The 26,365-nt window shown below is 54.8% G+C and overlaps 1 protein-coding gene across 1 annotated transcript; it reads right to left on the bottom strand.

Annotated features, from left to right (window-relative positions):
- Window positions 1–2,267: 2,267 nt before the first annotated feature.
- On the bottom strand, window positions 2,268–23,875 carry ARID3C (AT-rich interaction domain 3C). Its single transcript, XM_054397522.1, has 8 exons — window positions 23,837–23,875; window positions 22,803–23,141; window positions 9,146–9,218; window positions 4,533–4,716; window positions 4,081–4,325; window positions 3,466–3,735; window positions 3,221–3,310; window positions 2,268–2,398 (listed from the first exon to the last, which is right to left on the bottom strand). The coding sequence occupies exons 1-8, from the start codon at window positions 23,873–23,875 to the stop codon at window positions 2,268–2,270; spliced, it is 1,371 nt and encodes a 456-aa protein (XP_054253497.1).
- Between the last annotated feature and the right edge of the window lie 2,490 nt (window positions 23,876–26,365).

Here is a 26,365-nt window from a genome sequence, read left to right on the forward strand (position 1 = left end):
GTTTTGTGTATTTTTTCCCACTTACCCTCATCCCTCACCTCTGTGAACCTCCCCCCCTGGTACTGATACATATATATATATATGTAAAAAATTATTTTTTTCCTTTCCCTTTTGTTAAAAAAGAAAAAATATTTACTCCTCCTACTTCCAAACCGACTTCAGAATATTTCACGATTTTTTTTTTCCCTTTCCCCTACCCCCTTTTTTTTTTTCTTTCTTTCTCTCTCTCCACCCTGCTGAGAAAAAAGGGAGAGGGGCAGGGGGAGGAATTTATATCTATTATCATTTGAGCTCCTAAACTCAGAGCTCAAACTACCACACCTTGGATGCCAGGATCCTGGCTTCATGGGTGGGCCTGTCCTGACAGCTGCCGTAGTTTGTGGTGTCTGTCCTCACGAGGCCTCTGTATCCCAGATGTATAGGTGGCTATATGTGTGTGCAAGTGCATGAGCACATGTATTTGCACAGGTATGTTCAAGTGTGGCTGTCTGCAAGGGTGACTGTGTGGTGTGCATGACACCATGTCTGTGCAAGGGAGCACAAGTGATCTGCCAGTATGTGTGTGGCCACTTAATGCCCACACATCTCGGTGCTTTCCTATGCACACACAAACACCAACATGTGTGCCTGTCTCCCAGATCCAGATGGGTTATCTGGGCCTTCTGTGGGTACTGCCCAGGTGCGAGGATGGCCCAGCACTGCTTGCATCTGAGTGCAACCTCACAGTCCCATGGCCTTAGCGGTCCCACAGCCATGCCCTTTGCTTGGTACAGGCAACCTAATTTACCCATGGGTAAATTGCCACAGACTGGCTGGCACATATGGAGCTGGTGCGTAGTCTAATCCAGCATATGCTTGAACACTCTGGTGAATGTAGGTCACTTGTCTGCAACATGAAGTGGCCAAGAACTTAGGCAACTTTGTGCTAGAGGCAAAGGTGAGGTAGGTTGTGAAACCTCAGGCATTATAGCTGCCTCCCAGGATGTCACAGGCTGTGATGGTATGCTGTACACACAGACTGTCCCTAGCCTGGGCACTGGAACTTGGTTGGTGGCTCAACGTCATACATACCACCCTCCAGACTGGTTGGGTTCAGCAGCTAATTTCCTTTAATAGATACACAGAGTTGTGTGGCTGTGATGGGAATGCTGAGGGGAGCCTGGCAGCACCAAGCCCTGGCCCCTCTGTGCTGAGGTAGAGGTAAGCATTGCTCCAAACGCACCTGCTTTGGCACCCAGGGCTACAGATGGGTGGAGGAAGCACCCACTTGAACCCAACGAGGTAGTTCAGAGTGCCCTCAGTCTCCCTGCCTCCCACTTCGGAACCTCGCATCCAGATAATCTTTGGTGGTGGGGAGCACTTCTGGACCTCCCAGTCCTAACCCCACCAACAAAATCCTACCAGTGCACAAGCTCCAGCCCCGCCCCAATAAGCTCCACCCCCATCTAACTACCTGTAACATCTCACTCCCTCCCTTCCCACCAATATCCCCAATAACTGCCCCACAGAGTAACCCGCCTGAGTCGAGAATCCAGGGGCTGGAGGTGACACCACCCCTGGGGTGACCAGGGAGTACCCAGGACCCTGAGAGGTGCCTCAGGGCAGGGGCAGCAAGCTTAGGCAGCGCAGGAGGGCTGTGTAAGGGGTGCAGTATATAGGGGAAGCAGTGTACAGGGGTTACAGTTTATAGGGGCTGCAGTGTACAGGGACTGCAGTGGTTGCATGGAGGTGATGCAATGTGGGCACCAAGGAGGTGTATAGGGGATGCAGTGTATGCATCAAGAGTGTATAAAAGGAAAGTAGTGTGCATAGAGAGGTGTATAGGGGAGACAGTATATGAGAGATACGGCATGTGCATTGAACGTGACCATGTGGAGGATACAGTGTAAGCACTGAGGTGTGTATAGGGGCTGGTGTAAGTACATCGAGGTGGGTACAGAGGCTGCTGTGTGCAGAGGATGCAGCACACATGGCCCAGTGGTGCCTCAGGCAGCAGGGCTGACAGGAGCTGTAGGGGGTGGGGCAGTGCCTGGGAAGGAAGGTGAGCATGTTAGAGGGAATGTGTGGGGAAGAGGTCCCACACGTGGCAGCGTGTGGCAAAATGTCCCATGTGGGTGCTCCCAGACTTGCACAAATACAGCTGAATATTGTAGCAAGTGCCACCTTTGGGTTCCCTATCCCACCTTGGTGGCCCAGCTGGGTTTCACAGCTCAGCCTCCCAGGCCCTGGGGATCCCCAGCTGCTTTTGTTGGGGGTTGACATCTCCTTTACAGTGAGGTGCTGGTGGGAGTGTGGCTGTGTGAGGGGGCTGGGAGCAGTGGGTTTGGTGCAGGCCGACTCTGGGTACTTCCTCCACTGGGGGCCGGAGGGGCCTGGGGTCGGCGGGCGAACAGGACACCTGAGGAGCAAGAGTAAGGGGATTAAAGGCAAGATCAGGGTTGTGGATCCGGTCCCAGCATCCAGGCTGGGGAGGGTAGGACCAGTATCCCTGGTGACAACAGCCCCTCCCATCACACTGTCCCCCAGCCCACACCACCCTCACCCACGTCGGGCAGCCTGTGTGGTGGCCCAGTGCTGTTTGGCTGGCAACTCTATGTGCTGATTAGCCCTGACCTTTCCAGATCATTAAATATTTAAGTCCTGAACAGAGAGCCATTGATTTAATAGGAGGTGCCTCAGCAGGGCAGGAAGGTTGCCGGGGGCCATGGGATGAACTGCTTAGGTGGAATCACAGAATCACATCCTGAAGAAGCCTCTGCTCTAGCAAAGCACTCCAGGAGCCTGCCCTGTGCTCAACACCATGCTACTCAACCAGCAAACCCCTGCATCTAGCCAGGGACACTCTGGGCACACCAGCAACAGTGACCCCAGATCTAAATCTTGCCTTCAGGGCCCTCCCATGGGAGATGAACCCAGGTAGGTTTTTGCACTTCTCTGCCCAAGTCTGTCTATCCGTCCATCCACGAATCCATCCATCCATTCGTCACTCCCTCCCTCCCTGACTTTGGACCTTCATAGCTGGCTCCTGCTGGGGGCCAATTTCCACCCTCGCTGACCCCCTCCTTCTCCTGCCCCCTCTCTCCAGGCCCTGCCACTTCATTACGATGGATTTTATAGTAAAGACATCAGATTGAAGGAAAGACTTGCTGGCCAGGCAGTGGCTATAAGTTATTGGATTTCCCAGCCGCAATTACACGGGCCAAGCGGCCCTTCTATTTACCTGTGTAGACAACTCCATTTATTTCTATTGACATGTTGATACTGCTAATGCCGTTGGTGGACAGGTTCAATGCGGTCTCCTGTCTGTCATCTGGGGAAAGGAAATACCAATATGAGCATTAAGAGAAACAGAAAAAAGAACCTGTCTGAGAGAGAACCAGAGTGCCAGCCTTCCAGCAGCAGCTGCTCTCTCCCTGGTGTGCCAGGGAAAGGGGTGACCCAAGCTGAGGTGTTGCATCTTGCCACCTCGGTTGGAGATCTTGACATTCATGGGGAACTGGGAAGCCACAGCCAGAAGGTTGTGCTGCAGTGTGTGTTGCACCAGCCGCTGCTGCTCCTCCACTGTCAGGGCCACCTTCTTCTCTGGAGGTTCACCAGTCTCCAACTTCTCCCGCAGCTGCTCCAGCACTGCTGCTTGTGAGGCAGCTGCTGCTTGGGCTGCTGTGAGGTGATGTCTGGCCAGTCCCACCGGGATAGTGATGCGCCCTGGTACTGCTGCTGCCAGCATGCCATCCTCTGCAATGACAAGGAAAGCTCAGCAAGTCCCTGAGTTGTCACCCCATTTCACCATCCCCAGCCAGTGCCGCCTCTATCCCAGTAACATGGGACAAGGTGGGCCACCACCATCAGGACCTGGGCTTGGCCCCTCTACAAACACAGGAAAAATAAAGCTTTCTCAGTTCCAGAAGGGGGTTAAATGAACAAAATTCTTCCTTTGTTCCCCAAGCAAAAAGGGACGAAACAACCCTGCTGTTGGAGTAGTGTCTGGGCAAGAGCAGAGAGGCAATAACTCTCCTGCTGGAGTAGAATCCATCCCAGGGGAGAGATGCCTGCTGCAGGGCAGATGTGCTCCTCACCCACCTTTCTTAATGGCATGCACTTGTCCGAGCTGGCCGCAGTTGTGTGTGGAGATGCTAAGAGCTGGCAGAGGCATTTTGGGAGAGCCCATCAGAGTTGGAGTGCCAGCTGGAGAGTAGTTGAAGAGTGCTGTGCCAAAAGTCTGCCTCCGTCCCTCCCGGCGGTTACTGTCTATGGCGGCTTGCAGCTCTCCGGGAGAGCTGAGTGCCCGCTTCTCACATTCGTAGGGATATAAGTACTTCATGTATCTGTATGGGTGGAGAATGAGGATGAGACCCAGCATAATGAGCCTCCTAACCAGCCCTTTGCTGAGCAGGAACAAAGGTTGGATGGCATCTGAGAAGGGGCAGAGCCCTCCATCCCCTTTTGGGGTACTCCCTGCCAGCCTCCACTCAGGGCACTGGGACATCCAAGCTCAGTGGGCAAGTGTCCCCCACCCACTGCCAGGTGCTCACTGAGTGCGAAGGGTGAAGGCAGCGCTGGTGATAGAGGTAGGTAGGTTGAGACCCTTGGTGATCTCCCGCCAGATCTTCTTGTTGATGACTTCGACCAGGCCACCCTTGTCCGTCACCAGTCGGTAAAGTGTGTACAGGTCCAGAACCTGCTTGGCCATGATGGGGATGCGGTTCACAGGTGTCCCTTCAGGCCACAAATAGAAGAGAGAAAAGGGTGTGAGGCAAGCTCACTAGGAACTCTGGGGACACAGGCCCTGCCACTGCAGGTATCAGCTGCCACACAGGGGGACAAGTACCCATGTGCAAGGAGGGTGCAGAGAGGACACCAGGGTGCTTAGGAGAGAAGCACTGTGCCTATGAGTGGGGCACACCCTGGCATGCTGGCACAGGGTTCCATTGATGAAGCTGTGAGTAGGGTTGGGTAGACTCTTTGTTGAGATGCGGGGGCACAGTGCCTACAGTGCCTCCTCCATGACCTCTCAGAGCATCTTAGAAGGACATTCTCTGTAACCCCCTTTCAGAGCCCCTAAAGAGACATCCCAGCTAACCTTTGTAAAAGGACTCACTCTATAACCCTCACTGAAGAGAGTCTCCCTCCATAACCCTTCTGGAGAGACTCACTCCCTACAGAGAGATTTTATCTCTTAAAAATCCTGCTCTGAGCCCCATGGAGAGGGAGTCCCCTAGGAGACCTTGGAGAGACTCCCCACTCCAGAGACCTCCCCAGCAGCCCCCAATTGCTAAAGGCCTTCAGTGAAACACCTTCAGAGACCTGACCTCAAATTCCTTTCAAATGCTCTCAGTAGAGACTGAGCTCTCTTCCCCAGCATCACCTGTAGGGCAAGCAAACATGGAGTTACAAGGGCTCTGTGAGCTCAGAATGGACTGGTATATTTGCTAAAGCCACCAGGTCTGTCTACAGCACCCTTTGCCCTTTCCCAGAACCCCAAACAGCCTCACTGTCCTGCTCTGCCCCATGGCACCTCAGAGTGATGTTCTGGGCAGTAGCCAGAGGCTGCAGCAGAGCAGAAGAGGGATGAGGATTCTATCCTATCCTGTCCCATCCCACTCTATATTTATTCCTCCTGTGAGGTGGCAGGGCACAGGCAGTATTGGAAAGCCATTCATTTGGCCAGGGAAGGCTATCACAGCAGCGCTTCACTCCTCAAACGAAGCCGTCACTCACATCCCTCCTCCAGCATCCCTAATTTATGGCCTTGATATTGGCTCAGCTTCTTCACATGAGCCTGAAAAATGAGCTCTTTTTATTCCTTTACTGAGTTCATTTAACTTTTTTGTGTGTGTGTCTGTGTTGTTTGCCCTGTCAGGAAGGCAGAGAAGAGTTTATTCTCCTGGGAAAAAGGCAGAGATATTGATTTGATATTGGCCAGCAGTCCCTCGATAGTCCTGCCTGGGGGCTGCTGGCACTGGCTCCATCACTTTGTTAGGGGCCTTATTCCAGGACTTCCCATCACCCCAACATGCTAACGAGTTTGCAGAGTCTCAGCCCCTGATTGATGGCCCACAGACATCTTTTCTCTTCTGCCCTCCCCAGCTGTGGCTAATGAAAGTGGCTCACCATTAATCTTGGGGCTGTGCAGTGCAGGCGTCCGGTGCCCATCCTGATGACAAAGGGACCTGTCTGCGTCCCTGCAGAGTGATGGCCCTGGCCAGTGTGAGCAGCACAAAAGCCCAGGGATGTGATATGGCCATTGTGATGCTGCAATTAGGTCCTTGATTAATTAACAGCCTCATGTTATCAGCAGCGCCCTCAGCGTGGCAGGGAGACAAGGGGGACCCTGCCAACCCCCAGTGAGAAAACGCAGCAACAGCCCCTTATGTCCCAGCTCTCCACTTTTGAGGTGCTGTGGAGGGTAGGACACAGGATGAGGTGCCCCGCTGCCTGTACCCAACGTCTGGTGGGGGCCTTGGTATCATCCCCATGTGCCACCTGTGCCAGGTGTACCTGCTCTGTGCCATGGGGTTCCCAATGTCCCCATTTTTCATCTCTGCTGACTTTCCATCCCACTGAAATGCCAGTGTAGAAACTGCTCTGACAGATAGCAAGGAGGGCTGCAACCCCTTTTATTAGGGCTCATTCTGTAGGCATTAATGTGCCCACTAATACCTTAGAGATACAGATGGGGTTCACAGCCCCCTTGCCCTTACACTCCTGAGCATTCCAAAAGCACCCACACTGGCTCAGGAGTGCTGCTTCTCAGCTAACTCCCACTGACTCCTGGGATGCTGTTCTTGCCCCACAGCCTCTCAGCCCCCTTTCTCTTTGCTACCTGGCTCCAAAATCGCCCAGTCATCCCAACAGCACATGCACACCCACACCTGCACTTCCACACCTGCCTGTCCTCCCCAGAGGAATGCCACCTACTTGGAGGAAGCACCTGCTGGGATGGAGAGGACAGGAGCTGGACAGCTGGACACCAAGGGATGAGAAGCGGCATTGGCAAGGAAGCATTGGGCTCCCTCCCTCCTCCCTGCATCACCAAGCACTCACTTAATTAGTCCCGGCCCCAATGGCTAGAAAGTTAATTAGCTCTGGAGAGAGAGATAATGAAGCCGCAGTACAGCCGATGAATCTTGTGGCTGATGGATGCTGGGGGGCTGAGGCAGTGCTGATGCTTCCACTTGCTCCCTAGAGCTCCATAGCACATCCAGGGGGACCAGGGAGCATCCACAGGATGATCTGTAACCCCCCCCACGTCCAGCCAGGCCCCAGCATGAGCTCCAAGGCTCAGCCAGCCACCTGCAGCACAGACTTAAGTGAAACAAGCTTGTGGGGTCTCACTCTGACCCAAAAGTTGATCACTGATGCCTCACCACCCTTCCTATGGACACAGCCATGGGGTGAATGTCCCTTTCTGCTCACCCTTGCCCCACACACAGCCAGCCCCACTGCTCCCCAGCCTTCCTCTGTTAATTAGCTCGGCATTAACCTCTGCCTGGGCTTTACTGGCTATTGAGCGGCATGTTCATTAATCCACACACCAACAAAAGGCTCTAATTAATACAGCTGGCCACATGCTCCTGCTCTGCAACTTTTAATTGTTGCAGGCTGGGCCAGGAGGGCGAAGGTTAAAGCATTTATTGAGTCCCGACGGCCCCCCATGCCGATAGCAAAGATTTCCAATGGGGTTGGGCTGCTGCTGAGCCCTTAACCCCTCGGTGCCTGACACTGCCTGCACTGCTGACCCCACTCCTGCATCATCACAGGCATTGCTGAGAGGTGCTGGTAATTAGTACCCTCACAATGCACTGCTAATGAGGAGCTCTAAAGGGCATCACCAGTGGGCACTGCTGTCCTGAAGGGACAAACCCCAAAACATGCCCTAACCCAGACAATGGGCTAAGCACCTATGAATGTGCAAAGCTGGACATTTCCTGGGGTCCAGATGATCCAGGCAAATGTGTAGCACATGTAATTAACCTTGTAACCTTATAACCCATGAACCATGTGTGCCCCTGGCCATGTTTGGGTATGTCCTATTCTATAGATTCAGCCATCAGGTTTCAGTGTTACCAATGGGCATTAAATTCTCTTTGACCAGTATTTAAACCAGCCGAGATGGTATGCAACTTGCCTCGTTCTCACCCAGAAAGCAACAAGAGCCAAATGCTGCTAGAGTTGCAGTCAACGAGCTTGTCCTAGCACGCAAATCACACCTAAGCCTGCACCTGGACCAAGGCAACCAACACTCCGAGAGCCCTGCACTGGAGGCAGAAAGGGGAAAAGCTCCAGGACAACCGAATCCCAGAAGAGCCAAGGAAAGGCTACAGTTCGGTGACAGAGTGCACAGGAGAGGCCCCTTAGCCCTCTCTGAGCCAAGGAAAGGTTCCAAACCATGAACTGGGCAGGAGGAAGAGAGCCAAGATCTGCCTGAATTATAGTTACAGCATCTGGGAAGATACTGGACAAAGGAGCAAGCCACAAGTCCCTGGCTAATGTGCTACAGAATCCCCCTTGTGGAAAACTGCAGATCACAGCACCTTTCTTTCCAATTTAAATTACTGTATTGGAAATTCTCAGATTTGTGCTTAAATCTTTTAACTGTCTTCACATGTGGAATGTAATACTCACAACTAAATAACAGAACCTGAAGATATACTTTGTAAATAAGTTACGGTGGTGTCTGAAGATACCAGACGCCAGAAATATTAAATATAAAATACATAAATATATATTTTATGACAACTGCCAAGAACATCTCAACCAAACATCAGTAAAAGGCCCTAAAATGAGCCTTAATGGGTGTTGCTAATGGCTGTCACCAAGGGACATCACCACCAGGCATTGCCAGAGAGCATCCCTGCAGGCACTGGCAACCGGCATCACCATCAGCCCCAGTTTGGGGGGCCAAGGGAAGCCCCTCTAGCAAGCTCTGCATGGGGCGTCTGCCTGGGGCAATGGGGGCAAATCTGCTGGGTGTGAGTTTACTCTTGTGTGTTTGTGTAAGCAGGAGGCACTACAGAACCTGCTTAGGAGGCTCATGGACACTCAGCCCATAGGGGCTCATAGCCCCAGTGGACCACAGCTTGAGCCCTCCCAGGCAGCTGAGGCAGGTGTGCCAGTGATGCCCACCCCAACCACGCATCTTTACCTCTCTTCTGCATGAAGCTGAAAAGGTCATCCAGGAACTCCTTGCGTTTTGGGTCCTCGTCCAGTTCGTAGAGCTGGGGGAAAGAGAAAGAAGAGTGGCAGTCCATGAGGCAGAAGAGGAAGTGCTTGGGGCCGGACCCTGACTGTGCCAGGACCTGGCATCACCCCTGGCCTCACCTGCGTGCTCTGCCAGTAGTGAAAGGCTCTCCCAGTGCCATGACAGGATCCCATGCTGTCAGTGCTGGGCTCTCCCCATGCCTAGGGCCTAGCACAGGCTCCCTACACACCACTATTTTGCACCCTTGCTACAGAGATGCTGAATCTGTGCCTCACTGGAAGGATGACAGTGTTTCAGTGCAGGAAGGTGATGCCCATATATTGCCTGCCTATGAGCAGCAGAAAATTCTGGGCCCCGGGACAGGTCCCTGAGACTGGAATGCTCAGCCCCGTTCTGTCTCAGCAGCCTCCCAGCACTGCCCAAGTGCCAGTGCTCACCAGGACCCAGAATACAATCAGCACCCTTATCTACAGGGACATGCATACGCCCGTGCAGCTGAGATGTTGGTCCTGTTCCAGCACCAGCAGAGCTGTCAGGGCCGTGGTGCTGGGTGCTGGTGAAGGAGGTGCAAGTGCCAGGGGCTGCTGCACTCAACCGAGCTGACAGGGCTATCAGTGACCTGGTAATCATGGCCTGAACAAGAGGGGGCCTGATCAATGTTCAAGGACAGCATGAGGTGCCTCTGCAAAGAGACATTCTGCAAATCCTCCTCTGTCAGCTGGGCATTGTGATTTCAAATCTATCTCCTCTGGCTGGGTTTGGGGACCCCAAATTCACCTTCCCCAACTGCCCATGGGGACCAGGGTGTGAGCACAGCAGAGACAGGTGCCCACTGGGTGCAAGGAGTTCCTGCAGCTGGTGTGTGTGTGTGCAAAGCAAGATGCATACACACTGTGCACAACCACAGCATTGTGTGTGCAGATGCTGGTGTTTGTGTGGCCCCTAGAATGCATGGATGGACTGATGTGTGTGCAAGCTGGTGAGCATGCATGTCATTACACAGATGTGCACACTCGAGGCTCTCAGGATGCCTATGTGTGTTGGATGGTCACAGGTTCGGACACATGGTTCCCCAGGCTGAGCTGAAGAATGGCACTGGGGTGGCAAGTGCCACCCTTACACTAGAGACGTAAGGTGCCAGCTCCATCTAAAAGCCAGGGCTTGCCTGATTCCAGCACAGTGCTTGGGTGACCATGACAAATTGGAGCCTGACAGATCGATGGCCCAGCAGTAAAAGCCAGAGCACATGAAGGAAAAATTAGCACCAATCGAAGGTGCTATAGACACCAATTCCTCCCAGCAAGCCCAGCAAGAATTTAAAGCCATTGAAAAGAAACAAAACTCAGCAGTCCAGAATAGATTTCCAAAACATATACAAAGAAATGCAAGCTGGAAAACAAAGTCAGGCACAAAATAGAGTCGTTTGAAAAACAATTGTGCAGGGAAAGGCCGTTAAAAACCAATAGAAAGGGTGCACCCCCACCTCCACACAGTACATCATTCACTGGGAAGATAAAGGGAGCTGCACTGCAGGGATGTCAGGCTCCAGAGATGTGGGGATGGGGGATGCAGGGATGCGGTGGGAACAGATAAATGCAAGGATATGGGGCACAGGGCTGCATGGACATGGGAATGTAGGGATGTGGGGATGCAGGGATGGGGGCACAGGGGAACACGCAGGGATGCAGGGATGCAGCGATGCCCCATCACCAGCCAGGTACATCTAACACAATCCCTCATCTAATCCATGTGTGCCAGCTGCCTGTCCCTTGTCTAACAGATGGCTGTTAACTGCCTGTCCCTAACCGAGTCTATGGGTGTTACTGTCAGTCTCCCACTGCAAACATAGGTGCTGGCTGACTGGCTCTGAGTCACTCCGTGATATTCCATCTCTGCCTCTTCCCTGCCCTCTGGGTGCCACTCACCCACTGCCTTCGTGCACCTGGGTGCTCTTGGCGTGCCCAGACCCCTGGGGGTACTAGCATCCTGTTCCTCCCCTCCACTGCAGAGCTCTCTGCCCTGCTCTGTGTCCCCTCTCCATTGCCTTGCCCCTTCCCAGGAGCAACTTGAGCCATTGATTATGGTAACTAGGTCAGGCTGGAAGCAGAGCTCCAGGGGGTTGCTTTGATTTCTGCCCAGGGAAGGCTGTGTGAGCCAGGCTTTGCCTGCATCTCCCTGCTGGTCCCTGCATGCAGCAGGGCTCTGCACCACACCAAGCCCATTTCCCCCCTCTTCGATCGCCTGGCTTGTCAAAGCAACCCCACCTAAAACCAGCAACTGCTGTCCATTCCACAACAAGGTGAAGCCACCATCTTCCCGGGGATGGGGTGTCAAAGCAGTCCTGCACTCACATCTCCGCCGGGCACCTGCATGCCACTTCTGCCACCAAGGCTGGCAGGACCCCACCCAGTTCATGCCACCACAGCATCCAGTCCCCAAAGCACCTTCAAGTGTTGAGATCTATTTTTCCACCATTTATTAATCTCTAACCTGCAGGGCACCAAGATGCAAAACCACATTACATCAAATGGGGAGAAAAGGTCACCTTTTAAGTGGAGACAAGAGTCATGCTGAGTAACAGGGCACCAGTTGACAGGGCCTTGGGTGCCCTCAGAAACACTGCATGCCCCATGATATCTGGGGATGCTTAGGCTGGAGATGAGGTGGTTTGGGGGGATTCTTGCTGATGTGGTGTGGGCCAAGCCAGTCAAGGCTCTCTATGGAAGCCAGGCATTACAAGTTCGTAAGAGTGGCAGAGAGGTGGGCATGGGTGGTAGCACAGATAATGGCAGGGGTAGTGGTCTGCCACACCCTCTAGGCAGGGAGGGACCCCTCAGACAGCCCTGGTGGGGTGACACATGCCTCACATGGGTGTACACAACCCTATATGGGCTGACAGGACCCCACACAGGTGTGCATAAGCCCACCTGAACATATACAAACCTATGCGGTCACGTACAACTCTACAGGCTCACACAACCCCTCATGACTGTGCACAGCCTTGTGTAAGTAATATGACTCCACGTCCCCATATAAATGTGCACAACACATCTTGTACATGCACAACTCCACACCAGTGTATGCACACATTTCCCCACCAGGGCTACACCAAGCTTGCAAGGGCACATACAACCCCACACAGGTGTGCACAACCCTGCATTGCTGCACACAACCCTGCATGGGCACACCTCAGTATGTGCATAGACAACCTACACAGGCACAAGTTCCTACACAGGCACAAACAGTCATGTCTAGATGTGCACAGCCTCCTAGAGGAAATTAAACCCCCGGTGGGCAGGCATGACCCCAGGTGAGCATGCACAACCCTTCACGAGTGCATACAACTCTGCATGAGCATCCACAACCCCACAGGTGCATGCACAGCCCTCCATGGGCACACACCCTAGCTGTGGATGCACAAACCTGTACATTCACATACCACCCCAGACGGGCTCTCACAACGCTGGAAGACCATGTGCAGCACCAGTTGGGCATGCACAACCCCAGATGGGCACATCTTCCCTGGGGGGACACCCCTCAGATGCAGGAGCACACACCACCCCAGAACATCCCCACACTGTGCACCTCGGAGCAGTCACAGCAAGCCCTGCTCAGGGGCAGTTGTGCAACATGAGCAGCGGCTCCTGCTTGTAGTGACCTATGAGCAAGGACCCTTTTAATCGTGTTTGTATTGATATAATTAGTAACTCATTTAACGCCATCGATGTAACTATATTCCTCTATAAACAGAAGTATTAAACTGTCAAGCCCAGGATCGATATCCCACCAAGTGTGCAGCGCAACTCTGCTCTGCCAGCCTTGGGGACCCTGTCCACAGTGCTTGGGCCCCCAAAAGCCTCAGAACCAACAATACCGTGTCACTTCCACTCAGGACTGCTGCTCGGGTGCTGGTGCAGGGTCAGAGCAGGCTGTCCTTCTGCCCAGTCCATCCTAGGTGCGTGTCTGGGGACTCCACCCTCTCCTGTCATCCCATTGCCATGGCGATGTCTTTATTCCTTAGGGGATGGGGATAACGGGGCCTGTCAGGAAGGTTAGAGGTCAGTGGGTCGAACACGGTTTATTAAAGGGATTTGAACAGACCTTGTGCCTCCCTCTCCTTCCTTCTCATCATGATTAAACAACATTGTCACCACCTCTCACTCATCCAGGAGATGTCTCTCCTGCAGCTGAAGGAGCTGTAGGGCTGGAGCTGGAGGCTCTGGCACCCCTTAGCACAGCTGATTCCCTAGATTGAGGGTAGATGTGGTGAGGTGCTAAGCCACCCCTCCAGGCATCTTCAGGCTATGATGCACTGGCAAGAACCCCTCCCAGCCCCAGCCCTGCTGCCAAGGGAAGTAATCAGAGTGGGACCCCGCAGCCACCACTCAGCCATCTCCTGCTGGCAGTGAGGGCTCAGATCAGCAACCAGAATTTAATCCACTTAATACAAGCCTTATCGATCTCAGGCCCTGTTTGGCTCCCCACAGCCTCATGTCCCCCCACCTAATCCTGAGCCACTTAATATGCACTGCATTGATTATCCGCACGGCTAATTTTTCCATCTGGCCACTGTTCACGCAGGAAGCTCAGGTAATGCTCATCTCCACACTTCTCCACAGCCCCCCAGAGTGCAGCTGCACACTACAGGTGGCCAACTGCTGATGGGCTATTTTGGAGTCCCTGCACCCCTCTGGAGCATGACAGCTGCCCCTGAACTAGGGGTCCCTGGCTTCTTCCCAGAAAGATGGTGCACGGCCAGGCACTCAGACATTGGAGTGTCCTGATGGCATAGGGTGAGGACAGGAACACCATCAGTGCCTCAGTTTATTCTGCAGGCTTTTAAGCACAAGAACTGGCTATTTCCAATTGACACATGGCCCTGTGCATCCCAGTGCCCCTGCACCCCAACATTGTCCATGATCAGAGTCCCTCCAGCTCCCCCTCAGACACAGGGCACACACGAAGGAGCTGAGGGCTCACTTGTGTCCCCTTTGCATTCCCACTGCCAGAGCTGGGGGGCAGTTCACTCCCCCGGGCACAAACCACCCCCTGACCTTGCAAGCCACTGCTTGCCTCTGCCACCAGTCATTAATAAGTTAATGGTTACGGGAGGGCTTTGCCTGGACATTGGTTGCATGTAAAGGTGCTGCCAGCTCTTGACAGGGGGGTTGCTCCCCTGATCTTGCAGCCCCGAGGGGCACTGGGGTGTCTGCTTGTCCTGACATCCCCAGCCTCAGCAATCACCCTGCTGATGTGTCTGGACACCTTTGTCTGGAGCCTTGTCCCTGTGCCACAGCCTCCTCTCAAAGCTTTCATCATGCTTAATATTTAACATTGCTTTATAGAGCAGCAGGTTTAATCAGCACTGATAATGCGTTGGATTCAACAGGTCATTAAAAGCCCTGTCCCCAGCGCCACGGTGCCGCCGCTCCCGGCAGAGCTGACTGCTGCAAACATTAACCCAGCTTCGTGCAAGGTGAGGGACTGTTTGCTGGCTGGCCATGCTGGCTTTGGGACATCGCCCCCTTGCCTGTCTACCCAGGGTGAAGTTGGTTCTTGCAGGGTCCCCAGACTTCTCCTCAACCCACTTCACTGGAGGGGAAACTGAGGCACAGGGAGCCAGCATGGCTCTCCCAAGGGCTGGAGCCAGAGGAGAAATGCTGTGTGGTGCCACCGTCAGCACCATCCGTGGCCCTGTCCCACTGCTCCATATCTGCCTGTCTTAGGGAGGCAGCATGGGAGGGGTGTCTGGGTCTCAAGGAGCTTGTGACCCCCACGATCATCCCCTTGTTACTTGTTCATGGCTGAGCAGGCAGTGAATCAACGAGAAGATTTGTTCAGGTTAACCTCTCTGGCCCGCTGGTGCTTGCCATGCCACCACCTCCCCCTTCATCCTTGCTTTCCTCTCCATTCCTGCTTCCCCTTCCATCCTTGTCTCCACATTGATCCCTCCTGGGGTGACCAGAGCCTGGGGACCCCTCTCTAGCCCCCCCACAACCCCAGGTGTCCCTTGAGGGATAAGCATGAGCACACCCACTGTGAATGTGCACACAGAATGCCCTTGCACACATTGAAGGTGCATGTACACACCTTCTGTACGGCTGGGTGAGTATGGGAGTGTACACCTTGGGGGGTTGTGCACATGCCTGCAATGTGCATTGGGTGCTTGGTGACCTCTTCATGCATCTCCATCCTGTTCCTCTGGCTGCTTTGAAGGGACAAGAGGGAGGAAGGGCTGGTGTGTGCCCCTCCTTGATGCCAGCAACCCTAGACTCTACCTAAACCTCCAGAGGAGCCATGTGCCTTAAGCAGAAAGGGCTTCTGGGACTGGTGTTCACTCCTGCCTCACCACTGGACACAGGATGTGTACACTGAATCCAGTGTCATGCAGCCTTCACTGAGGAACACAGCCTCACCAACATGACCTCCTCCACCCCTGTGGGTGCCCTGTGTGCCAGGGGACAGGTCTCCAAGCCCCCCCATGCGCAGAAGCCAGCACACTGGCCCTCTGCACCCAGTGCACCTCAACCCACAAAGTCACACCACAGCCCGATGGTCCCCAGCTCTCTCTGCACATGCAAACATTGTGGGCATGCTTTCCTTGTGCACGCTCACCTGCAGGCGTACTCTCCTGGGGCAAGCAGCCCTCCCACTAAATGCTCACACAGCCCTTGGACATCCTCCCTCTCTGCACACACCGCCCCTCTGCAGGCTTAGGCACACCCTGTACAGACTCCCTGGGTGCAGAGGCCCCTTGTGCACATTCATCCATCCCCTTTGCACACCGTCTCTTCACACACCCACGCACCATGTGCACGCTCACACACCACCTATGCCCACAGACACCCTGTGCAAACCCACATCCACACTGTTCACACTTGCCCTGCATGCTCATACACCCCCCAGGCATCCCCCTGCATGCACACGCATCCTGAGCACGTTCATGCAACCCCTATATACGTAATGTCATAAAATCATAGAATGGTCTGGGTTGGAAGGGACCTCCAAAGGTCATCTAGCCCAACCCCCCTGCAGTGAGCAGGGACATCCTCCATTAGATCAGGGTGTCCTAAGCCCTGTTGAGCCTGACCTTGAATATCTCCAAGGATCGGGCCTCAACCACCTCCCTGGGCAACCTGTTCCCCCACGGTAAAGAACTTCCTTTGGAAGTCCAACCTAAATCTACTATGTCTAATTTAAACCATTGCCTCTCATCCCATCACTACAAGCCTTTTTAAACAGTCCCTTTCCAGCCTTCTTGCAGGCCTTCTTCAGGTACTGGCAGGCCACTGTGAGGTCCCCTCTTCTCCAGGCTGGGCAACTCCAGCTCCCTCAGCCTGTCCTTGTAGAAGAGGTGTTCCAGCCCCCTTATCATTTGCCCTCCCCTGGACTCTCTCCATCAAGTCCACATCCTTCTTGTGTTGAGGGCTCCAGAGTGCGATGCAGTACTCCAGGCGAGGTCTCACCAGAGCAAAGTGGGAGAATCACCTGTCTCAGTCTGCTGGCCACACTCCTTTTCATGCAGCCCAGGATGCAATTGGCACCTTGAGCATGCTCAATGATCTGGATGAGGGAATTGAGTGCACTCTCAGTAAGTCGACAGATGACACTGAAGTGAGTGACAACGTTGATCTGCTTGAGGGTAGGAAAGCTCTGAAAAGGGATCTGGACAGGCTGGATCGATGGGCTGAGGTCCCTTGTATGAGTTTTAACAAAGCCAGGTTCCAGGTCCTGCATTTGGGTCACAACCCCAGAAAATGCTACAGGCTTGGGGAAGAGTGGCTGGAAAGCTGCCTGCCAGAAAAGGACCTGGAGGTGTTTGTTGACAGCTGTCTAAACATGAGCCAGCAGCGTGCTCAGGTGGCCAAGGTGGCTGACAGAATCCTGGCCTGAATCAGGAATAATGTGGCCTGCAGGAACAGGAAAGTGACCATGCCCCTGCACTCTGGTGAGGCCACACCTTGAATACTATGTCTAGTTTTGGGTCCCTCGCTACAGGAAAGATGTTGAGGTGCTGAGGTGTGTCCAGAGAAGGGCAAGAAAGCTGATGAAGATCCTAGAGAACAAGTCTTATGAGGAGTGCTAAGGGAACTGTTTAGTCTGGAGAAGAGCAGGCTGAGGGGAGACCTTATTGCTTTCCACAGCTACCTTGAAGAAGGTTGTAGTGAAGGGGGTGTTGGTCTTTTCTCTCTAGTATTAGGTGATAGAACAAGAAAAAATGGCCTGAAATTGTGCCAGGGGAGGTTTAGACTGGTTATCAGGAAAAATTGCTTCATGGAAAGAGTGGTCAGGCACTGGAATAGGTTTCACGGGGAGGTAGTGGAGTCACCATCCCTGGAGGCGTTCAAGAAACCTGTGACATAGCACTCTGGGAAGTGGTTTAATGGCCATGGTGGTGATAGGTTGATGGTTGGACTTGATGATCTTAGAGGTCTTTTCTGACAAAACCAATTCTCTGATTCTATACACTCTCTCCCTGGAACACACACATCGCCTATGCACACTGTTCCTTACGCACACTCCCCCAACACACACACCTGAGCTCACTGCCATAACCCCAGAGAGCTGCAAACTCCCCATGGGACCAGGTGCCCCCTCCCCACCTCCATGAAGAAGCCCTCAACCCACTGCTGGCACATGGGATTTACCTCCGTTGTTAATCCAACAGGCAGATTAGCAGAAGCACAAATCATCACAAGTTCCCTGCTCACATCTGATTCTGAAGTGGCAGAGAGGGAGGGAGCTGGAGATGGCCACCTCATCTCCCATCCACAGCATCTTTACTCTCACACCCTTGATTAGTTTTCACATCTCATCTTTGGAGCCCTTGATCCCAAGCCCTGGCTTGGGAGATGGTGTTGCAGCAGCCACCAAGGTTTTCAGTGTTCCCTGTATTGTAGTGAGGCTGGTACTCACCAGGTCCACTCAGCACTGTGGGCTGGGGCAAGGGGTGCAGGGATTGTCTTGGGTGAGGACTCAGCTCCTAAACCCTGCCTCAAATACTCATGCATCCACACAGCTCTTTACATGTAGACACTGGTCCATGCACATGCAGGAGTATCCGTATGTGCTGGGATGCCACATATGGCCCTAAATGCACACATGGATGTGTTCAGACACTGCATATGTGTGGGCGCTGCATATGCGTGTGGGCACACATACAGTGCCATACACACCCCTGCACACACACATACGTGGGTCTGTGCACAGCTGGCCACATGCACACACACTTGGACACTCATACAGGTCCATATACACCTACCAGACCTCATAGGGTACATAGACATGTGGGCACTTAGATAGATCCATGCAAACACATAGGATCCCCCAGGGATCCCTACACATGTGGGCATTCCTATGAATCCTACACGCTTATCGGCACTCACATGGATTCAGAAACACTCTGGTACACCTCTACACTTTCAAGGGCATGTATACAGATCCAAACATTGGCACTGGTCTGTGTGCACATACATACACCTCTATACACACTCCTGGCTGTAGTCCAGCAGCCCCTGCTCCTGACCTGTGTCCCTGCACTCGGGCTGGACAGCAGAGGCTGCCAGAGCTCTCACTGCCAGGGATTAGAACACTGACCCTTGCCACCTCCACCTCCCCACGGAAGGTGGTCCCAGAAGGACTCCACCTGCAGGGTTGCCAGCGAGAAGCCTCCAGGCAGACATGGACAGGAGCAAACATCAGGTCCATCCTCCCCACCTCTGCAATGTAATCAGAGACCCTCTTAATTTAGCCTTGGGAACCCTGCTGTTGTTGCCTCTGCACCTGGGTTGAAGTTGTGCTGCAGGGTGAGGCAGAGACCACCCCCCTCTCCCTGTGGTCACCTTTCTAAATTGCCTCCATTTCCTGGCAGACTAGGACAACACCACAGGATAAAGTAACGAGGATGAAGATGGGAGGGTGTACACCACAGGCCCTGCCACTCTGTTTTCAGGATGATGCTGAGGCATAGGGCCGAGGTTCATGGCACAAGGAGGACTGCAGTCAGCTTGAGGCACTTTCCTCCAACCTTTGAGATGCAAGTACATATGTTCACAGCCCATGATTCTCCCATAAATGCATGTAAAGGGCAAGTGGGTGCAAAAGGCAACTGCCAGCATCAGGGACTGACAGTGCATGAACAGCACCATGGCAAGAACAACACCAGCACTGTCCAAGGATGATGACAAATAGCTGCTGGCAAAGCCAGTCCCAAACTAGCCAATGAGGCTAGGAGACACCCAAAAGTCTCCTCAGCTGCTTCCGGACAGGGGGACCCTGATGTGCCTGACAGAAACCAGATGGATCTGAATGTGCTGGCAGGGTTCTGACAGAGAAGACATGCTCCTGACAGCAAATATTCTGCTGCCAGAGGAATGGAGAAAACACCTAAGTGTTTGAGCCCTGAGCCTCCCCACAATGCAACCACTGGGGAAGAGCTAGGGGATGGAGAGGGAAGCCCTGGCTTCTGGCGCTGTTCTTCCTTTGCATGGAGGAAAAAGCATCTGCTTTTATACGTGTGCAAGGCTCCCTGTGGGCAAAGCTCAGTTCATGGGGCTGAGATGGCACCATCAATGCCAGGCTCTTCCTGGTGCCCTCCAAGTCAAACACTTGACACAGCAACGTGACATCACAAGTTGGTGGGCATCCTTGTCCCCAGGGAAGGGGGGAGTCATGGGCAGCACACAGCCCACTTCGAGGACCCCCACCCCAGGGCTGGAGCTTCCGTGCAGTACCAGATGCAGGAGACCTCCCAGACCTTTGCCCACGTCTCTAACCCAATCTGTCCTTATCAAGTGTACATGGACTGGCGCCAGGGGCTGATGCAAGAGATAAGGGTGAGGTGGTCTCACAACCCCCAACATCAGAGCGGCCCTCCCAGATCAGAGCAAAGGTCCTACCAGCCCCCCCAAACTGGTGCCTCAGGAAACATATAAAAACAAGTCAAACACATGGGATACTTCCCCAAAAACCAAATCTGGCCAAAGCAGTGGTTGCCTATTAACTCTGAATGTGTTTCTCCAGTGCAACCTCATCCTCTGCTACCATTTTAAGCAACACCACACTGTGTGGAAAACCCCTCATGGCTGGCCCTAAACCAGCCTCCCACACCATCCTCATCATGGCCCCTTCCTCACAGCAGAGAACCAGGGAAGTGGCTCTTTGCACACCCTCCACAAACCAGACTACGTTTGGTAGTTTCCATTCACTTAGCTGTCTCTCCCCAAGCAGGAGGATGACAGCAAGGACAGACCCTGAGACCTGTCCTAGGTGATGCCGCTAGTGCCATGCTGGCATGGAAAAACTTCAAGCAGGGGTTCGCAGTGGGAAACACTGCAGTCTCTCCCTTGCTCCAGGGCCCTCATGCACAAGCTGCCAGTACCCTGGCAGCTTGCAATCAAGCACATGCTGCCCTTTGTGTCCCACAGCATCACAGCCCAGCTCCTGGGAAACCTCCAAAAGCTGGAGCATGGCCACCCTCCCCATTCAGCCCCTGCTGAGAGTGAAGAACCTGTTCCCCAAGCTGGGTGAGGCACAGCCTTGCAGCCTGAGGAGAGCCCAGGGCAGGTATGTCCCTCCCAGGCACATCCCATTCCAGATGATCAACAGGTGAGGGACAGAAGAGACAGACATTCTCCAGACCCCAAGGCAAGTTGGCACCACAGGCTGACCCAAACTGCCAACCCATACACGGCAGCATGGTGCAAAGGCAGGACAGTAACTCCTTTCCCTGCTCCCTGTTCCATCCCATATAAGCCACCCAGAGCCAATCAGACTCTTTGACCCTGTGCACTCACAGGTACTAACATAAGCGATATCCCACTGACTCCTGGGCTAGATAGGACATGTTACCAGCTGGGAACCCATGTATGGAGCAAGGATCCATTACCTTTCCAATTAGGGCTGGAGAAAAAGGAGAGCAAGCAAGGAAGGAGACAGCTCTCATCCTGGGAAGAGGTGGTGGGTCGTACCCCCTGCCCCAACCTCCCCTGCTTTCCATCTCCCAGTATTCACATGGAGCTGCTGGTTTTGCTCTGCAGGCCCAGCCAGAGGCAGGGCATGAGGCTGAAGGGTGAGAAATGCTGGGGATGCTTTCTCTGTGTGCTGGTTGCCCAGGCCTGGGCGGGAGGAGCCACTTCCCACTGCCCAGCTGACTCCAGGAACCGGACAGTCAGCCTTTCTTGGTGCATTGGGGTGTAACGTAATACTTCCCAGACAAGATGTTCAGCCTCGGCAGCATACCCGTCACTGACCTCCCCAGGCTGCTTTTGAGTCTTGGGTGCTGGCAGCTTCCCCAGGCATGGCTGCAGAGCACATGCTGCCTGTGTCCTGCCTATACTGCCTGGCCGGGAGAGCCCTGCCCCTCCACATCACACTGTGTTGCACCATCTCGAAACAGGAAAGGCAGCAGCATAGCCCCATTACTCCCGAAAGTCTGGTCCCTGCTTCTGTCTCCATCCCTTCCTGCCAGAGCCACTGTGGATGAGCCAGTAAGTCCATTTGTCCCACTTCCTTCTGAACAATGCCCCCCTAAAAAGCTACCCACCTGTTGTACAGGAACATTTCTGCCTGCTCCATCCCTTTGCCACAGCCTCCCTGTGACCCACCCTGCCACCAGTGTTGCCCCTCTCTCCTCCTACAATGAAGCTGAGCACACAGGGAGCACAAACTCAGCCTGATGCTGTGCAATGCACACTCAGACTCGTGCACCTGTGTGAAGCAGGGCTTGCACGACCCAGCACAGATGCAATCCATGCACTTTAAAAGAGAGAAGCCTTTTGTCCACCCTATATACGAGCCCCAGGAATCTGTCCCCTGCACCAGGTCTCTGTGACACCAGTCTCCCATGTGTCCACCAGGAGTGAGGTGACAGGGTCGAGGCACTGCTCCCGCCAGTCAATATAGGAAATCAATGAGCAGTGCTGACCAGCTGTAACATGCCCCAGCTCTAGTGGAGACATGGGAGAGCTCATCTCTGTGGCCCACTGGCTCCATTGGGTGACCATGCACTGAAGACGTTGCCCTTGCTCAATTCTGCAAAATTTCCATGGACAAAAGTCACCCTGTTTTAACCCTTTTACAGAAAGCACCAGGGATACAGCTTGCATGGCTCAGCGTAGGCACCCTGGCACCCTGTCACACTGTGGGGCCTGGGGACAGGAACAGGGGACACCAATGAGCTGTTGGGTGAGATGGGTTTTGGTGGCAGGGAGATGGCGGGCACATGAGGATGCCTGTTGGGGTAGGATAGAGACAGCAAGACACATTCAGAGGAAATCCATTTGGAGCAGGAGGGGGCTTCAGGACAGGGGTTCTGGCTTCCACTAACTATACTTGCCTGAGATGAGATTTGGGGGCACAGGAAGGGAATGGGGTGGCTCATTTGTGGGGGCATGGGAATAATATCAGGAAGCAAAGGGGTTGCTGAGAATATCTGCTTGGGATGGGACTAGGATGGGGCTTGGGCAGTGGGGGGCATAAACGGTGCTCACTAAAAGAAGGTTGAGTTCAGAGACCATGGGGGGACACCGGGAGTGCCAGCCGGTGCAGCTGGTGCCGGTGCAGCTGGTGCCGGTGCGCTGGTGTGGCAGATGCCTCCTACCTGCTTGAACTGCTCCTCGTAGGTCCACTCGTGGTGTGGGGGACGTGGCAGCTCGCGGGGCTCCCCGTCCTCGTCCTCCTCCTCTTCATCATCCTCCTCCTCCTCCTCTTCCTCTTCCTCCTCCCCTCCCGCGGTGGCGGGCGGCGGGCGCGGGTCAGGGGCCGGGAGGCGGCGGGGAGCGGTAAGCGGCGGCCCGGAATTGGGCTCCCCCGGAGGCCGTCGGTGTGCGCCGTCGGGGCCGCGGGCCAGGCGGGCAGCCTGCTGCCGCTGCAGACTCTCCATCACAGCCGCCAAGCGCAGCCCCCCCGCCGGCGCCGGCCCCCGCAGCGGGGCGGCCGGCTGCGGGCACAGGGCACGGCCTGAGCGCCGCCGCCGGAGGAGGAGGGAGGGGAGGAAGCACACCCCACCCGCTCTCGCCCCCAACCCCCATGCTCCCAGGAGCCCTGCCGCAAAACTTGGTAGAGGAGCTGCCGCCGCCGGTGCAGCTGGCGCGGCTGCTGCTGCCGAACGGGATCCTTCCTCCGCAGGGACCACCCGGCACCCTCCTCGCTCCCACGCAGTGGACTACCCTATCGGGGACCCGGCCTTTTTGGACCTCATCCCCTCTCCTCCACAGGACGCCCTACTGCCCGGGGGACAGGTCGAGCATGGGACACTTTTCTAGGTCTTGAGGGGAGCCCCTCTCCTCCGCAGCTGGAGACCCGCGTCCTGCTAGGGACCACCCGCCCCGGTCCTGTTAGGTATCGCAACTTGTCGGGGACCCCCGCATCTATATTCCCGAGACCGTCCTCTACCGAGGTCCTCCTCCGCGAACCAGTCCCGCCGGGAACCTTGCCTTGGTCTCGCCGGACAGCCCATCCACAGCCCCACTGAGCGTCGTGTCCTCCCCGGATCCTCACTCTTCTCCCACCGTATACCCCGATCCCTCTCCCTGTCCGACCGGGGGTGCCCCCAGCCCGCTCCCATCGTGCACCCCCGCGCTGCCGGGGCCCCTCCACCCCGTCCCGTCGCGGTGCGGCCGCGCCAGCCCTCACCAGGGCGGGTTTGGCTGCCAGGCTGGGGTTTTCCACCATGCCGCCGGCTCGGAGCGCCGCCCGGGGCTCGCCCCGCCGTCCCGGGGGGCACGGCCGGCTGCTCCGCCCGGTCCCGGCCTGCCGCTCACATGGCTCTGCGCCTGCCGATATTTCTTTTATTCCGGCGCAGATGAGGGTGGGTGGGATTTTTCCCTCTTTTCTTTCTTTCTCTCTTTCTTCCTTTTTTTTTTTTTTTTTTTTTTTTTTTTGCAACAAGTGGCAGGCAGGCAGCAACACCCCTCCCTGCTCTCCCTGCTCCCATTTGCTAGCTCACGTCAAGGGAGTCATCCAGGGAGGGCCGGGCTTGTTGCAGCCCCGGGGGATAGCCCCGGGACCGGCCCGCAGAGCGCCGGCCCGGGGCCGCCCTGTGTGGGGCCGCGGGAGGGAATGGGGCCGGGGCGCAGGGGGCTGGGCGGGCCAGAGTGTTTGTGTATCTGGGCAAGGCGTGCGTGCGTGGGGGTGTAGGGAGAGGGGTGCAGTGTCCAAGTATGCGTACGTATATGTGTGGGGAGAAGGGAGTGGGTGTTTAAGGGTGTGCACACCTACCAGGGTGCTGTGCCCATTGCACATATATGCAGAGGGTCCATGATTGTGCGAGGTACCTGTGTGCTGTGGATGGGGCTCTGAGTAACCTGAGCTAATTGCAGACGTCCCTGCAGGGGGGGGGGGGGTGGGTGTGTTGGACTAGATGACCTTTAACATCCCTTCCAACACAAACCGTTCTATGATTCCATGCATGAGCGTCTATGCGCAGTTGGCCCAGACTTGTGCACACAGGTGAGCACCCACTGGGCCAGCTGAGCATGCACCACACGTGTGTGCAGTGAGCCCAGAGGTTTCTGTACAGCTGGGATGGGTGAGTGCATTGCATGTGTGTGTGCAGGGAAGGCCATGCTCACCCACTGGCACTGCTGCCCTGCGTGTGTGTGCACACTGCATGTAAGGCGTGTCCACATCCTAGGAGGACACAGAGCTGTTTGCATGCACATGCGTATCTGCAGCTACATGCTGTGTGAGCGAGGCTGAGCCTGTGCAGCGTGTGTGTGCTGCTGGGGACAGTAAGTGCTTGTATGTGAACACAGGGAGCTGGGTGTGTGCATTTTCTGTGCTCACCAGTCTGCGTTGGGAGGGGTGGATGCATGTGCTGTGTGCAGGCAGGACTTTGGATGCACCTGTATTCAGGGGAGCTGGGTGTGTGTACCCGTGCTGTCGATCCATGTGTGGGTACAAAGGGGTGTTTCAGGTGAGCCCCAACTAAGCCTGAGTATTGTCCACAAGAACAGGGGTGTCACTGTAGCATGCTTCATACTGGGTGTTGATATCTCTCTGGGGCAGCCAAGAGGTCCTCCTGAAGGGTGCTGTGTGCCAACTGCAGTTGGAAATGTCAAACTGCAGCATGGCCAGGAGCTCCAAACAAGCTCCCAGTTCCCTGCCTACCATGGGCAGGATGAGGCCATGCATCTCCTCTGTCACTGGAGGGACACAGTGTTTCTGGCGTGCCAATGTCCCTGCTTGCAACAAGTTTAGCTGAGGCAAAAGGGTACTATTAAGCATCTCCAGACATCAAACTGGGGTGAGCATGCAGCACCCTGACCCGTTAATGCACCCGCTGATGCACCTCACAGCTTCTGCGTGGGCACAGGGCTTCACCTACCAGCAACATGCCCACACTGCTTGCCAGTGTTTTTATGACCCTTTTTCCTATGGAGCCTATTTCAGAGGGGGCAAAGGAAGTGCCTGCACTTCTCTGTGCTTTTTTTTGGCCAGGGCAGCTTCAGGATTTACAGAGACCCCTGTGAGATCAGCAGCAGCAGCAGTCAACAAGTTGGGACACAGGGAACAGTGGCTTTGGCTCCACCGTGCAGCCATAGCAGTTTGTCACCAAGACCTGATGCTGCTGCACTGGGTTTCGGTGGCAAGGGGTGACAAGAGCTCTGGGTGCTGAGGGCTGCTGGCTCTGTCTCCTCCAGGGCCACCTCTGGCCAAGTCCTGCCTTTTGTGTGGAGTGGAAACAGCTGCTAGCCCCGGCTACAATGGGAGCTGGCTTCACTCTCAGGCTTCAGTAGTCAGGCTGAGTGTCTGTCCTCATCACTGCATCTCTCTGCGGAGAAACGCCAGTGCCTCTGAGCTCTGCTGCTTCTGCCCTCTCCAGCTTCTCCATAAGCATCTATATAAACTGTTTCTTGTGCTGCCACTGGTGACTGTCAGGGATCCTTGACCTCCTGGAAGCTTTGCAGCTCCCAGCATGGCACAGCATCCTAGTCAGAGAGGCTTTACTGGAAAAATGAGCTCCTTCCCTGGGAGAGCAGGGCAGATCCCGACCCCACAGGGGCCCCGGGCACTGTTTATCTTTGTGCAGGAGATAAATTAGCTGTCGGCCATCCCGTTTCAGAGCTGGACAGCTGTAGCTTGGACTAGAGCATCCCATCTCACTGCAGCAGAGGCAGGGACCTCACAACGCTCACCACCCCTGTGAGTGTCTGTTTGTGA

This window comes from Indicator indicator, chromosome Z (genome assembly GCF_027791375.1).
Source record: "Indicator indicator isolate 239-I01 chromosome Z, UM_Iind_1.1, whole genome shotgun sequence".
In the NCBI taxonomy this organism is placed as follows: domain Eukaryota; kingdom Metazoa; phylum Chordata; class Aves; order Piciformes; family Indicatoridae; genus Indicator; species Indicator indicator.

What these genes read in the sequence shown, in the direction of transcription:
- ARID3C (XM_054397522.1), bottom strand. Translation starts at nt 23,875, where the DNA reads ATGGTGGAAAACCCCAGCCTGGCAGCCAAACCCGCCCTG. An exon ending in AGTGCATGCCATTAAGAAAG is followed by an intron (nt 3,736 to 4,080) that starts GTGGGTGAGGAG and finishes TTGTCATTGCAG; the next exon opens with AGGATGGCATGCTGGCAGCA. An exon ending in TGTCAAGATCTCCAACCGAG is followed by an intron (nt 3,311 to 3,465) that starts GTGGCAAGATGC and finishes TCCTTTCCCCAG; the next exon opens with ATGACAGACAGGAGACCGCA.